The sequence below is a fragment of the Pecten maximus genome, chromosome 2 (assembly GCF_902652985.1).
Source record: "Pecten maximus chromosome 2, xPecMax1.1, whole genome shotgun sequence".
Lineage (NCBI taxonomy): Eukaryota > Metazoa > Mollusca > Bivalvia > Pectinida > Pectinidae > Pecten > Pecten maximus.
In genome coordinates this window covers 14492005-14509146 of record NC_047016.1, presented here as the reverse complement: position 1 = coordinate 14509146, position 17142 = coordinate 14492005, and the positions used below count along the sequence as shown (strand labels likewise).

Below are 17142 nucleotides of genomic sequence, written 5' to 3'. Positions count from 1 at the left end.
ATTTGAAACACAAAAGGCTCAATGGACCGGTACTGCTTACCTACTACTAAGGCAACATACAATTTGACCCTGACGGAATCGTCATTTAGATATGAGTAAACGAAGTTTATTTATTTAAACAAGACAAACTATTGCCCAAACTTTCTGGCTTAAGAAAATAATTACATTTGAGACTTGTAATTTCCAAAGTTGTTCCATGCCATACATTGAACAAACTTTGTTGCCAACATGCTAGATAATGGCCCAATATCTTGTTGACCCTGGGCCTCTTGGTTATTGTGAAGAAGTTTTTTTAAGTGGAAGTGTTGATGCCGGACAGAGCTCATTTGACCAAATTAGAATCGTGCCTTAATATCGAGGTTTTTATTTGTATTTTTGATTAAGATGCTAGTTTTTTAGGGATTCTACATCTTTTTGCATAGGGGAAAACAACTTCCTTCCATGTACACCATAATATCATAACCTACATGTATTACCATAGCATCAATGTCAGATTGAAAGAGTACCTCCAACCACTATATCAAAAGATCAACAGGCAGGAAAAATGGTACAATAACAGAACAACTACATTATTCCCTAGCTAAGAGTGATACCTGTGATGATGGCTGATTATGACATACAACAGTTCTAGCTAGCTAAGAGTGATACCTGTGATGATGGCTGATTATGACATACAACAGTTCTAGCTAGTTAAGAGTGATACCTGTGATGATGACTGATTATGACATACAACAGTTCTAGCTAGCTAAGAGTGATACCTGTGATGATGGCTGAATATAACATACAACAGTTCTAGCTAGCTAAGAGTGATACCTGTGATGATGGCTGATTATGACATACAACATTCCTAGCTAGCTAAGAGTGATACCTGTGATGATGGCTGATTATGACATACAACATTCCTAGCTAGCTAAGAGTGATACCTGTGATGATGGCTAGCTAAGAGTGATACCTGTGATGATGGCAGATTATGACAGACAACAGTCCTAGCTAGCTAAGAGTGATACCTGTGATGATGGCTAGCTAAGAGTGATACCTGTGATGATGACTGATTATGACATACAACAGTTCTAGCTAGCTAAGAGTGATACCTGTGATGATGGCTGATTATGACATACAACAGTTCTAGCTAGCTAAGAGTGATACCTGTGATGATGGCTGATTATGACATACAACATTCCTAGCTAGCTAAGAGTGATACCTGTGATGATGGCTAGCTAAGAGTGATATCTGTGATGATGGCAGATTATGACATACAACAGTCCTAGCTAGCTAAGAGTGATACCTGTGATGATGGCTAGCTAAGAGTGATACCTGTGATGATGGCTGATTATGACATACAACAGTTCTAGCTAGCTAAGAGTGATACCTGTGATGATGGCTGATTATGACATACAACAGTTCTAGCTAGCTAAGAGTGATACCTGTGATGATGGCTGATTATGACATACAACAGTTCTAGCGAGCTAAGAGTGATACCTGCGATGATGGCTAGCTAAGAGTGATACCTGTGATGATGGCTAGCTAAGAGTGATACCTGTGATGATGGCTGATTATGACATACAACAGTGCTAGCTAGCTAAGAGTGATACCTGTGATGATGGCTGATTATGACATACAACAGTCCTAGCTAGCTAAGAGTGATACCTGTGATGGCTGATTATGACATACAACAGTCCTAGCTAGCTAAGAGTGATACATGCGATTATGGCTATTTGTTATATACAAATGAAATGTAGGTCACCTTGGTCGCTACATTTATATTAACTCTGGTTGCATTTGGTTCCATTGTCATCTAAATAACAGGATTTACAAATATTTCGCCTTTCCTCGGGAAAACGCCAGAGCCCATGAGACAATTATCATGCTCAACCCTACTTTCTTGCAACTCGCTTAAATCATGATATAACAGTTAGCAAAATTAAGTAATATAAAAAAACTTTAAGATTGAAATAATATCTCAATTGAAGTCTTTCCAAATTTCCTTCAAATCATTGATTTTTGTTTTAATTCATACATCAGTTTTACCACCAGCTCGAGCATAAAATGTGCCCCAGAGTACGGTTTCATGGATCATGGAAACCAGAGACTTGATTTATCTCACAAAATGAAACTGTGTTATAACGTCTGTCATCCCGTGTAGATAATTCTACTGAAGCCCGTCCTCATTACTACCGATGATTAATTATTTCAACTCCACCGTGGTTCGCTTGGTTGTTACTCGTCCGCCTCAGGGACAATCAGAAGTATGGCCTCTGTTGGAATCTATTGTATTCTAGTGTTTTTTATGCTCCTCTTGGGGGATATAAACCCAGGTAAGTTCTATTAACCAATCATGATTTTTCAGATGTATATAGATATATATTGCATTACATAAGAGATATCTGTCTTGTGTATGCTCACTTGATGTGAGCTGAAATTCTCAATATACTGATGTACAGTTTGACTACAAAGTTTCAGAAAGTTATCACATCCATCCACGATGGTTATGAAAATAAAACAAGAACTACGTATACATAAAAAAACTAGAGTAACTACATTGCCATTCTTTAGTACACTGATATTCAAAAGTGGTACAATACATAGCGTGAATTGCTCAAGTCTATAGATATGTTATCAGTGGCACTCTGTTTTTTCTGTTGACTTTATAGCTGGACTTATCTATATCTAAATTTGTCAAAGAAAAATTGAGAGTCGATAATTGATTTTTAAATATTTACAACGTTTGTGGCTTTTGGTCACTTTGCAGCCTGTTTTATTGTATTATCAGCCGGTACGGGAGTGTGGGGGAAAGGCGGGAGTGTGGGGGAAAGGCGGAGGTGTAGGGGAAAGGCGGGGATGTGGGGGAAAGGCGGGGGTGTGGGGGAAAGGCGGGTGTGTGGGGGAAAGGCGGGGGTGTGGAGGAAAGGCGGGGGTGTGGGGGAAAGGCGGGTGTGTGGGGGAAAGGCGGGGGTGTGGAGGAAAGGCGGGGGTGTGGGGGAAAGGCGGGTGTGTGGGGGAAAGGCGGGGGTGTGGAGGAAAGGCGAGATTGTAGGGGAAAGGCGGGAAGGTGGGGGAAAGGCGGGAGTGTTGGGGAAAGGCGAGATTGTAGGGGAAAGGCGGGCGTGTGGGGGAAAGGCGGAGGTGTAGGGGAAAGGCGGGGATGTGGGGGAAAGGCGGGGGTGTGGGGGAAAGGTGGGAGTGTAGGGGAAAGGCGGGGATGTGGGGGAAAGGCGGGGGTGTGGGGAAAGGCGGGGATGTGGGGGAAAGGCGGGGGTGTGGGGGAAAGGCGGGAAGGTGGGGGAAAGGCGGAGGTGTGGGGGAAAGGCGGAGGTGTAGGGGAAAGGCGGGGATGTGGGGGAAAGGCGGGGGTGTGGGGGAAAGGTGGGGGAAAGGCGGAGGTGTCGGGGAAAGGCGGGAAGGTGGGGGAAAGGCGGGAGTGTTGGGGAAAGGCGAGATTGTAGGGGAAAGGCGGGCGTGTGGGGGAAAGGCGGAGGTGTAGGGGAAAGGCGGGGATGTGGGGGAAAGGCGGGGGTGTGGGGGAAAGGTGGGAGTGTAGGGGAAAGGCGGAGGTGTAGGGGAAAGGCGGGGATGTGGGGGAAAGGCGGGGGTGTGGGGGAAAGGCGGGGATGTGGGGGAAAGGCGGGGGTGTGGGGGAAAGGCGGGAAGGTGGGGGAAAGGCGGAGGTGTGGGGGAAAGGCGGAGGTGTAGGGGAAAGGCGGGGATGTGGGGGAAAGGCGGGGGTGTGGGGGAAAGGCGGGGGTGTGGGGGAAAGGCGGGGATGTGGGGGAAAGGCGGGGGTGTGGGGGAAAGGCGGGGGTGTGGGGGAAAGGTGGGAGTGTAGGGGAAAGGCGGAGGTGTAGGGGAAAGGCGGGGATGTGGGGGAAAGGCGGGGGTGTGGGGGAAAGGTGGGAGTGTAGGGGAAAGGCGGGGGTGTGGGGGAAAGGTGGGAGTGTAGGGGAAAGGCGAGATTGTAGGGGAAAGGCGGGCGTGTGGGGAAAAGGCGGGAAGGTGGGGGAAAGGCGGAGGTGTGGGGGAAAGGCGGGGGTGTGGGGGAAAGGCGGGGGTGTGGGGGAAAGGTGGGAGTGTAGGGGAAAGGCGGAGGTGTAGGGGAAAGGCGGGGATGTGGGGGAAAGGCGGGGGTGTGGGGGAAAGGCGGGGGTGTGGGGGAAAGGCGGGAGTGTTGGGGAAAGGCGAGATTGTAGGGGAAAGGCGGGGATGTGGGGGAAAGGCGGGGGTGTGGGGGAAAGGCGGGGGTGTGGGGGAAAGGCGGGAAGGTGGGGGAAAGGCGGAGGTGTGGGGGAAAGGCGGAGGTGTAGGGGAAAGGCGGGGATGTGGGGGAAAGGCGGGGGTGTGGGGGAAAGGCGGGGGTGTGGGGGAAAGGTGGGAGTGTAGGGGAAAGGCGGAGGTGTAGGGGAAAGGCGGGGATGTGGGGGAAAGGGCGGGGGTGTGGGGGAAAGGTGGGAGTGTAGGGGAAAGGCGGGGGTGTGGGGGAAAGGTGGGAGTGTAGGGGAAAGGCGAGATTGTAGGGGAAAGGCGGGCGTGTGGGGAAAAGGCGGGAAGGTGGGGAAAGGCGGAGGTGTGGGGGAAAGGCGGAGGTGTAGGGGAAAGGCGGGTGTGTGGGGGAAAGGCGGAGGTGTAGGGGAAAGGCGGGGATGTGGGGGAAAGGCGGGGGTGTGGGGGAAAGGTGGGAGTGTAGGGGAAAGGCGGGGGTGTGGGGGAAAGGTGGGAGTGTAGGGGAAAGGCGAGATTGTAGGGGAAAGGCGGGCGTGTGGGGAAAAGGCGGGAAGGTGGGGAAAGGCGGAGGTGTGGGGGAAAGGCGGAGGTGTAGGGGAAAGGCGGGTGTGTGGGGGAAAGGCGGAGGTGTAGGGGAAAGGCGGGGATGTGGGGGAAAGGCGGGGGTGTGGGGGAAAGGCGGGGGTGTGGGGGAAAGGTGGGAGTGTAGAGGAAAGGCGAGATTGTAGGGGAAAGGCGGGCGTGTGGGGAAAAGGCGGGAAGGTGGGGGAAAGGCGGAGGTGTGGGGGAAAGGCGGAGGTGTAGGGGAAAGGCGGGGGTGTGGGGGAAAGGCGGGTGTGTGGGGGAAAGGTGGGTGTGTGGGGGAAAGGTGGGAGTGTAGGGGAAAGGCGATATTGTAGGGGAAATGCGGGGATGTGGGGAAAAGGCGGGAAGGTGGGGGAAAGCGGGAGTGTTGGGGAAAGGCGGGAGTTTCGGGAAAGTGGGGAAAGACAAATACCTACTTATCTCACGTACTGTCGTTAGAGGCGACTAATCTTCCCTCCCTGCTTTGCAGGATAGGAGTGTTTTTAGGAGAGCTCTAGAATAAGGCCCGCTGTATCACACTGCATATTTATTGCGGAAGGCGACGACTAAAAGTCCCCCCCCCCCCCCCCTGAAGAATCGTGGATTTGACCTGCTTCCGTATTTTCTATTTAGAGAACATTGAAGAGACCAAAATAGTTTGGATCTTAATATTGACTTTCTTTCCTCACTGCTGTGCTTGGTTTTCTTACTTTAGGTGTCTCATTGACACCCGTCCTCATATGACCATGGCTGTTGCTAGGACATAAATACCTTAAACAAAACAGCGTTATACATATAAACTAAAAAGCAATATTTAACCATCATGACTGTTTCATCATCACATACTCGATCATCATACGACTGGTCGTTGATCACTAGGAGTAAACGCGCATTATCTGTCGATAATTTACATTAACAGTTTGCGGAATCCTGGAGAAAAAGGTGGGCGACTGGCAAATGATTTACCGGGCGCGGAGTAGGAATGGTCAATCCGTGGTGAACAGCTATATGAAACAGGGCGTGGCAAGCGAACAGACTGAAACAAACCCTCGCTGTGTTTCTGTTAATGGGCGGGACCAATGCAGGACTAATTACCGACACAGCATGATTGACAGATGGGACAGCTCAGGAGTTCAAAAGGTATAAATGCAAGCAATATACCTAGTGCGAATAGTGTACAATGTTTTTGTATGAAAACTTACCACAGCGAGGTGTTCATCTAGTAAAAGGGAACACCATTTCAATTTAACCCAACGAGTCCACATCGCTAAGATAAGCCGGTACGACATGCTTAATTAATACTTAATTTGAAATGTTGTAATACATTTTGTATCTATATAGTCTACAATGTCAATGAAGAAAAACGTTTCATTAATATTGAGGATAAACATACTGGAAAGCATGCATGGTTTATTTCAAAGGTAGTAGTTGGTCTTTAACATTATGTTTACAGCATTGTAAGCGAATTCCATCAAACATTTCACTTTTTTTTTAACTTATATGTTTTTATTCAATACAATGATACATGTACAAGTTTAAAGAGCACTTAACAACTTCACACAACTTCTATGAACTTACACAGCACTCGTACATCTGCTCATATATTGATACAGCATAGCACATGTACACCATACAGTAAAACGTACATATTCTTGGTTGCATACCAATAGGACATACATATATTTTTACGTACCAATATAACAAACACTTGTATACCAATAGAACCTACATATTCTTGCATACTAATATAAAGCATATACACATATTCTTGCACACAAATATAACTTATATGATCTCACATACCAAAAGAATTATACATATTCTGGTGTACCAATATAAACTTACATATTTTTGCACACCAAAAGAACACATACATATTCTTGTATACCAATAGAACCTACATATTCTAGCATACCAATATACCATACTTGTTCTCTCATACCAATAGAACATACATATTCTCGCATACCAATATAGAACATACATATTCTTGCATATCAATATTAAACATACATATTCTTGCACATGAATATAACTTATATGGACTTGCATACCAAAAGAATTATACATATTCTGGTGTACCAATATAAACTTACATATTTTTGCACACCAAAAGAACACATACATATTCTGCATATAAGGAATGATAATTATTTATACTATTAAAGTCCATAGAAGTTTAATGCACATTGTATTTTGTGTTTATTTTTTAAGGATAGGAAAAGTGTTACAAAGACAAAGAAAAAAAAAAAAAATACAAAAAATAACAAAAAAAAAAGAGAAAAAACCAGATCCCCTCCCCCTCCCCAGAAAGAAGATAGAGAGAAAAAGAAGGAAAAAAAAAAAAAAGGAAAGAAAAAACAAAAAGAAGGAATGGGTGAGATGAAAAAGGACGTATTGGATTTTTTTTTCATACAAGAGATCTCTCGGCTAGTATATGTGAGGGACAAATATAATGATAAGAACATAAATTAAATAACAGTATATAAAAAAAAAATAAAAATAAAAAATAAAAAAGAGAAAATGAGTTAATAGAACTTAAATGGACAATAATTATAATTAACTGTTATAGTTCTGTAAGCCTGTTCCATTTCTTCCATTCTTTCTCAAATTTACTTCTGGTCTTATCACCCTTACTATAAGCAATAAACTTTTGCACTGTGTAGTTGTCTTTAATTGTGTTTATTAGAGCATTTAGATTTAATGATCTATTTAAACATCTGGTTTTATAAATATACTGCTTTAATATTATAGTAATTTCATTGTCTACTCTGTTACTTGGAAGATGGTTGTTAAAAATAAATCCAAATATAAAAGACATTTTGTTAAATGAAAAAGGGATGAGTAAAGCATCCAGTAGTCTTTCAAAACTTTGCAGTAACATTTGCACCTCTGGACATTCCCATAAAATGTGACAAATGGTTTCTCTTTCAGAGTTACATAGTATACAAAAAGGGGAGGTAACTACTCCAATTTTACACAAGAATGAGTTAGTTGTTAATATATGATGTAAAACCCTATATTGGAACCACATTTCACTTTAAGTATTTAGTATTTTGGCTAAATGCTTCATGCGCAATGGTTTATTATAAATGTTTATGTGAAATGCTTATAGGTATAAAAGGCGGAAATAAGCTTTGAAGCAAACAATGGACACTTTTTTTCATTTTGCATAAAGCATTTCACAAGTCGTATCGGCTTCCCATATATCGTTTATACAAATGCACATATCAAAGTAATAAAGTTTATTCTGTAATGTATGTCCACTTCTTCAAAGTCTATATCTAAAACATAAGGCGAGCTACGACAGTAAAATAAGGTTTAATAGCTATAGAAGACATATTATAAATAGTGTAAAAAGAGTAAATTCCTCACCAATGAGGTGTATAACAGGTGATGACATTAAGCTGATCACCTTGATGAGACGTCATTTCTGTTTTGTCTAGGTAAGACTTGAACTATACAAGGAAGGAGAACTGGTGGCACATGTTGTATTTAACGGCAAGTCCACCACATCGACAAGCTGGTTCAGTAAGGAAAACGTGCTTTCCTCAAACTGGTTCGACCTCAAGGAGCCAAACACGGAAGAAGGAAAACAGTTCTCATTTTTTGGATACAGGTGAGTCGTGTGTACACAAAGATCAACCCACTTCAGAACAAGCTATAGCAATCTGCTATATCTAAGCTTGATTGTCCATACATTCAACTAGACACTATGCAATGTATGTTTCGCTTTTGACCTTATATATTAGCGTCATAGTAACAAATGGCTCTTCATGCAGAACAGAATGTGATGACAAGGAAACGTATCTGATCCATCCATCTGTTGTCTTACTGCCCGGGAAGTATGTTATGTTAGCGAAAATTTATGTATAATCATAAAGTTCTTAAGGATTGCTCCAATGGCCTAGATGTTTGTCATTGTGGCGTCATCTAACTAGTCAAATAACCTGATAATTCCGTAAGTTATTCCAAGACAGTTATATAGTATTAATTTCTTTGATATTAAGAATATCCATGAGATTATCAATTAAAAACCGGTCATTTTAGGTATTTCTCTTCGCGTAAGGCTGCAAAGCGACTACACCTTACCTTATTGATATAGTTTTCGGTTTGTCAATTAGCGAACGTTAATATGAGGTTCGGTAGAATAACGGTTCTTCTAATAGAACCTATAAGGCCAATAACACTCTTAATATTTGTATATGACAATGGAAAGTGGAAGAAATAAATAACGACAGATGTAGAAAAATAATGGATGCCATGAAGTATTGTCATACAACATATAACAACCACAGCAGAACATAACAATGTCTAGGAAATGAGCTCTCTTCCAAAAACCTGTTGTTTCTCATTGCTTTAAATGTGTGATGAACTGACATTTTACTGTATATGAGAAAAAGAGAAGATGATTAACTAACTTATGTTGTCTACATCTGTGATATACAAATATTTACGCTTTGACGTATCGTTCCATGTAGCAACAACGACATCGACCGTCGCCTGTACATCAACAAGCATTGGAAGGGAGGCTGCAGCTTCCACAAGGGTTGGATGGTGGTTGTCGAGGGATTGGCCCGTGGTAACGGTTGTAACTATGAGGTGTCCTTATCGTACCCTGTCTTCCTCTACACTCCACACACATACGCGGACTTCTACGGTGACTGTAAGTCAGTTATCTTTTTAAACCGCTAGTTACCGGTAAAACCGCTAGTATGTTACCTGTAAAACCGCTAGTATGTTACCTATAAAACCTCTAGTGTGTTACTTATAAAACCGCTAGTATTTTACCTATAAAACCGCTAGTATGTTACCTGTAAAACCGCTAGTATGTTACCTATAAAACCTCTAGTGTGTTACCTATAAAACCGCTAGTATGTTACCTATAAAACCGCTAGTATGTTACCTATAAAACCGCTAGTATGTTACCTATAAAACCTCTAGTATGTTACCTATAAAACGTCTAGTATGTTACCTATAAAACCGCTAGTATGTTACCTGTAAAACCGCTAGTATGTTACCTATAAACCTCTAGTGTGTTACCTATAAAACGTCTAGTATGTTACCTATAAAACGTCTAGTAAGGTACCTATAAAACCGCTAGTATGTTACCTATAAACCGCTAGTATGTTACCTGTAAAACCTGTAGTATGTTACATATAAAACGTCTAATATGTTACCTATAAAACGTCTAGTATGTCACCTATAAAACGTCTAGTGTGTTACCTATAAAACGTCTAGTATGTTACCTATAACACCGCTAGTATGTTACCTATAAAACCGCTAGTATGTTACCTATAAAACCTCTAGTGTGTTACCTATAAAACGTCTAGTATGTTACCTATAAAACGCCTATGTTACCTATAAAACGTCTAGTATGTTACCTATAAAACCTCTAGTATGTTACCTGTAAAACGTCTAGTATGTTACGTATAAAACGTCTAGTATGTTACCTATAAAACCTCTAACATGTTACCTATAAAACCGCTAGTATGTTACCTGTAAAACCTCTAGTATGTTACCTGTAAAACCTCTAGTATGTTATCTGTAAAACCTCTAGTATGTTACCTAAAAAATGTCTAGTATGTTACCTATAAAACCGCTAGTATGTCACCTGTAAGCCGCTATTATATTACCTTTAACACCGTTAGTGTTTTACCTATAAAACCGCTAGTATGTTACCTATAAAACCGCTAGTATATATGTTACCTATAAAACCGCTAGTATGTCACCTGTAAAACCGCTAGTATGTTACCTGTAAAACCGCTAGTATGTTACCTGTAAAACCGCTAGTGTGTTACCTATAAAACCGGTAGTATGTTACCTATAAAACCGCTAGTATGTCACCTGTAAAACCGCTAGTATGTTACCTATAAAACCGCTAGTATGTTACCTATAAAACCGCTAGTATGTTACCTATAAAACCTCTTGTGTGTTACTTATAAAACGTCTAGTATGTTACCTATAAAACGCCTATGTTACCTATAAAACGTCTAGTATGTTACCTATAAAACCTCTAGTATGTTACCTGTAAAACGTCTAGTATGTTACCTATAAAACGTCTAGTATGTTACCTATAAAACGTCTAGTATGTTACCTATAAAACCGCTAGTATGTTACCTGTAAAACCTCTAGTATGTTACCTATAAAACGTCTAGTATGTTACCTGTAAAACCGCTAGTATGTTACCTGTAAAACCGCTAGTATGTTACCTATAAAACCGCTAGTATGTTACCTATAAAACCGCTAGTATGTCACCTGTAAAACCGCTAGTATGTTACCTATAAAACGTCTAGTATGTTACCTATAAAACCTCTAGTATATTACCTATAAAACGTCTAGTATGTTACCTATAAAACCTCTAGTATATTACCTATAAAACGTCTAGTATGTTACCTGTAAAACGTCTAGTATGTTATCTGTAAAACCTCTAGCATGTTACCTATAAAACGTCTAGTATGTTATCTGTAAAACCGCTAGTATGTTACCTATAAAACCTCTTGTGTGTTACTTATAAAACGTCTAGTATGTTACCTATAAAACGCCTATGTTACCTATAAAACGTCTAGTATGTTACCTATAAAACCTCTAGTATGTTACCTGTAAAACGTCTAGTATGTTACCTATAAAACGTCTAGTATGTTACCTATAAAACGTCTAGTATGTTACCTATAAAACCGCTAGTATGTTACCTGTAAAACCTCTAGTATGTTACCTAAAAAACGTCTAGTATGTTACCTGTAAAACCGCTAGTATGTTACCTGTAAAACCGCTAGTGTGTTACCTATAAAACCGGTAGTATGTTACCTATAAAACCGCTAGTATGTCACCTGTAAAACCGCTAGTATGTTACCTATAAAACCGCTAGTATGTTACCTATAAAACCTCTAGTGTGTTACCTATAAAACGTCTAGTATGTTACCTATAAAACGCCTATGTTACCTATAAAACGTCTAGTATGTTACCTATAAAACATCTAGTATGTTACCTATAAAACCGCTAGTATGTTACCTATAAAACCGCTAGTATATATGTTACCTATAAAACCGCTAGTATGTCACCTGTAAAACCGCTAGTATGTAACCTGTAAAACCGCTAGTATGTTACCTGTAAAACCGCTAGTGTGTTACCTATAAAACCGGTAGTATGTTACCTATAAAACCGCTAGTATGTCACCTGTAAAACCGCTAGTATGTTACCTATAAAACCGCTAGTATGTCACCTGTAAAACCGGTAGTATGTTACCTATAAAACCGCTAGTATGTCACCTGTAAAACCGCTAGTATTTTACCTATAAAACCTCTAGTATGTTACCTATAAAACGTCTAGTATGTTACCTATAAAACCGCTAGTTACCTATAAAACGTCTCATGTTACCTATAAAACCGTATAGTATGTTACCTGTAAAACCTCTAATATGTTACCTATAAAACGTCTAGTATGTTACCTATAAAATGTATAGTATGTTACCTGTAAAACCTCTAATATGTTACCTATCAAACGTCTAGTATGTTACCTATAAAACCTCTAACATGTTACCTATAAAACCGCTAGTATGTTACCTGTAAAACCTCTAGTATGTTATCTGTAAAACCTCTAGTATGTTACCTAAAAAACGTCTAGTATGTTACCTATAAAACCGCTAGTATGTCACATGTAAGCCGCTATTATATTACCTTTAACACCGTTAGTGTTTTACCTATAAAACCGCTAGTATGTTACCTATAAAACCGCTAGTATATATGTTACCTATAAAACCGCTAGTATGTCACCTGTAAAACCGCTAGTATTTTACCTATAAAACCGCTAGTATGTCACCTGTAAAACCTCTAGTATGTTATCTATAAAACGTCTAGTATGTTACCTATAAAACCGCTAGTATGTTACCTATAAACCGCTAGTATGTTACCTGTAAAACCTGTAGTATGTTACATATAAAACGTCTAATATGTTACCTATAAAACGTCTAGTATGTCACCTATAAAACGTCTAGTGTGTTACCTATAAAACGTCTAGTATGTTACCTATAACACCGCTAGTATGTTACCTATAAAACCGTTAGTATGTTACCTATAAAACCTCTAGTGTGTTACCTATAAAACCTCTAGTATGTTACCTGTAAAACGTCTAGTATGTTACGTATAAAACGTCTAGTATGTTACCTATAAAACCTCTAACATGTTACCTATAAAACCGCTAGTATGTTACCTGTAAAACCTCTAGTATGTTACCTGTAAAACCTCTAGTATGTTATCTGTAAAACCTCTAGTATGTTACCTAAAAAATGTCTAGTATGTTACCTATAAAACCGCTAGTATGTCACCTGTAAGCCGCTATTATATTACCTTTAACACCGTTAGTGTTTTACCTATAAAACCGCTAGTATGTTACCTATAAAACCGCTAGTATATATGTTACCTATAAAACCGCTAGTATGTCACCTGTAAAACCGCTAGTATGTTACCTGTAAAACCGCTAGTATGTTACCTGTAAAACCGCTAGTGTGTTACCTATAAAACCGGTAGTATGTTACCTATAAAACCGCTAGTATGTCACCTGTAAAACCGCTAGTATGTTACCTATAAAACCGCTAGTATGTTACCTATAAAACCGCTAGTATGTTACCTATAAAACCTCTTGTGTGTTACTTATAAAACGTCTAGTATGTTACCTATAAAACGCCTATGTTACCTATAAAACGTCTAGTATGTTACCTATAAAACCTCTAGTATGTTACCTGTAAAACGTCTAGTATGTTACCTATAAAACGTCTAGTATGTTACCTATAAAACGTCTAGTATGTTACCTATAAAACCGCTAGTATGTTACCTGTAAAACCTCTAGTATGTTACCTATAAAACGTCTAGTATGTTACCTGTAAAACCGCTAGTATGTTACCTGTAAAACCGCTAGTATGTTACCTATAAAACCGGTAGTATGTTACCTATAAAACCGCTAGTATGTCACCTGTAAAACCGCTAGTATGTTACCTATAAAACGTCTAGTATGTTACCTATAAAACCTCTAGTATATTACCTATAAAACGTCTAGTATGTTACCTATAAAACCTCTAGTATATTACCTATAAAACGTCTAGTATGTTACCTGTAAAACGTCTAGTATGTTATCTGTAAAACCTCTAGCATGTTACCTATAAAACGTCTAGTATGTTATCTGTAAAACCGCTAGTATGTTACCTATAAAACCTCTTGTGTGTTACTTATAAAACGTCTAGTATGTTACCTATAAAACGCCTATGTTACCTATAAAACGTCTAGTATGTTACCTATAAAACCTCTAGTATGTTACCTGTAAAACGTCTAGTATGTTACCTATAAAACGTCTAGTATGTTACCTATAAAACGTCTAGTATGTTACCTATAAAACCGCTAGTATGTTACCTGTAAAACCTCTAGTATGTTACCTAAAAAACGTCTAGTATGTTACCTGTAAAACCGCTAGTATGTTACCTGTAAAACCGCTAGTGTGTTACCTATAAAACCGGTAGTATGTTACCTATAAAACCGCTAGTATGTCACCTGTAAAACCGCTAGTATGTTACCTATAAAACCGCTAGTATGTTACCTATAAAACCTCTAGTGTGTTACCTATAAAACGTCTAGTATGTTACCTATAAAACGCCTATGTTACCTATAAAACGTCTAGTATGTTACCTATAAAACATCTAGTATGTTACCTATAAAACCGCTAGTATGTTACCTATAAAACCGCTAGTATATATGTTACCTATAAAACCGCTAGTATGTCACCTGTAAAACCGCTAGTATGTAACCTGTAAAACCGCTAGTATGTTACCTGTAAAACCGCTAGTGTGTTACCTATAAAACCGGTAGTATGTTACCTATAAAACCGCTAGTATGTCACCTGTAAAACCGCTAGTATGTTACCTATAAAACCGCTAGTATGTCACCTGTAAAACCGGTAGTATGTTACCTATAAAACCGCTAGTATGTCACCTGTAAAACCGCTAGTATTTTACCTATAAAACCTCTAGTATGTTACCTATAAAACGTCTAGTATGTTACCTATAAAACCGCTAGTTACCTATAAAACGTCTCATGTTACCTATAAAACCGTATAGTATGTTACCTGTAAAACCTCTAATATGTTACCTATAAAACGTCTAGTATGTTACCTATAAAATGTATAGTATGTTACCTGTAAAACCTCTAATATGTTACCTATCAAACGTCTAGTATGTTACCTATAAAACCTCTAACATGTTACCTATAAAACCGCTAGTATGTTACCTGTAAAACCTCTAGTATGTTATCTGTAAAACCTCTAGTATGTTACCTAAAAAACGTCTAGTATGTTACCTATAAAACCGCTAGTATGTCACATGTAAGCCGCTATTATATTACCTTTAACACCGTTAGTGTTTTACCTATAAAACCGCTAGTATGTTACCTATAAAACCGCTAGTATATATGTTACCTATAAAACCGCTAGTATGTCACCTGTAAAACCGCTAGTATTTTACCTATAAAACCGCTAGTATGTCACCTGTAAAACCTCTAGTATGTTATCTATAAAACGTCTAGTATGTTACCTATAAAACCGCTAGTATGTTACCTATAAAACCGCTAGTATGTCACCTGTAAGCCGCTATTATATTACCTTTAACACCGTTAGTGTTTTACCTATAAAACCGCTAGTATGTTACCTATAAAACCGCTAGTATATATGTTACCTATAAAACCGCGAGTATGTCACCTGTAAAACCGCTAGTATGTTACCTATAAAACCGCTAGTATGTCACCTGTAAAACCGTATAGTATGTTACCTGTAAAACCTCTAATATGTTATCTGTAAAACGTCTAGTATGTTACCTATAAAACGTCTAGTATGTTACCTATAAAACCTCTAGTATATTACCTATAAAACGTCTAGTATGTTACCTATAAAACCTCTAGTATATTACCTATAAAACGTCTAGTATGTTACCTGTAAAACGTCTAGTATGTTATCTGTAAAACGTCTAGTATGTTATCTGTAAAACCTCTAGCATGTTACCTATAAAACGTCTAGTATGTTACCTATAAAACCGCTAGTATATATGTTACCTATAAAACGTCTAGTATGTTACCTATAAAACGTCTAGTATGTTACCTATAAAACCTCTAGTATGTTACCTATAAAACGTCTAGTATGTTATCTGTAAAACCTCTAGCATGTTATCTGTAAAACCTCTAGCATGTTACCTATAAAACGTCTAGTATGTCACCTATAAAACCGCTCGTATGTTACCCGTAGAACTGCTAATATTTCAGGATGATGCACGTGCACCGTGTTGTATTGTTATCGGCTTTATTGTCTTTGAAAAGTCCGGTCATTTAAGATGGGCTCTCCTTATACGATGTAGGCCTAGTAGATGGTAGACATTTTACTGAAAATAAGACTAATTAAGTTAAAGTGTCTTCCCCAGGGACACGGTCATGGCTTTGCAGGTCATCGAGAGCTGCCATGAACAGAGCATTCTATGGATATCAGAATCTCTCTTTTCTATTTAAACTAATATAAGCTTCAAGTACATACAGCATGATTTTTACCGCCATTTTGGAGCACCAGTAAACTGTAGTGTTGGACGGTCCTAATCCTGTATTTTCATTCTAGTTATCAATTGCGATGTGCTCATTTTGAAACACTAGCTATGACACTAAAACTATATGCATATTTAGTTAAATAGTAAATAGTAATAGTAGACTTTGGTTGTCGTTTGGTTACCATGGTAACTAAAAAATGAAACTTAGATAAAATCTGTTTCAAGACTACTAACCTTATAAACCAATGAAACTACATGTGTTTGGCAATGTTATATCATTAAATTAATAACATACTTTTTTCTGTAATATGTCTCATGTTACCATATGTGTGATTCCTAACCAGATGCAGGCATGATGTGAAGAGTTTTCTTGTATTTTCCAGTCAAACGTGAAGCAGATGTATTGGTCATCTCCGTGATAGCTAACCGAGTGAACGCCGTGTAGGTGGACCTTCATCTGGATGTTACACTACCCAACAGTGGACATAATGTAGCTGGAAACATAATCTGGTGCTATCTCCAGTCATTTCAAACTATCTTGTTCCTCTAACGAGTCGAGACAGAAAAGTACAATGATGTCATCAGGTTGAATATCTTCGTCACTGACATCCACGTAATATACTTCAGATTACTACTGTCTCACAATATTAAAGAGTAGTTCCACATGTTGGCGATTCAAGACCAATATACAATCAAAGACAAAGACCATATTGATAAATTTGTATCGATACAAATATATACCATTTTAGTCATTACATGTTACAAAGGTAAACTATCATAAAGGGAAATACAAAACT

General features: G+C 39.3%; 1 protein-coding gene across 1 annotated transcript; it reads left to right on the top strand.

The window, feature by feature from the left end:
* Positions 1-1026: 1026 nt before the first annotated feature.
* LOC117318705 lies at positions 1027-17142 on the top strand. Its single transcript, XM_033873667.1, has 5 exons — positions 1027-2315; positions 5699-5919; positions 8226-8398; positions 9261-9445; positions 16729-17142. Exons 1-5 carry the CDS (start codon positions 2249-2251, stop codon positions 16788-16790), a joined length of 708 nt encoding a protein of 235 aa, XP_033729558.1. The 5' UTR covers positions 1027-2248; the 3' UTR covers positions 16791-17142.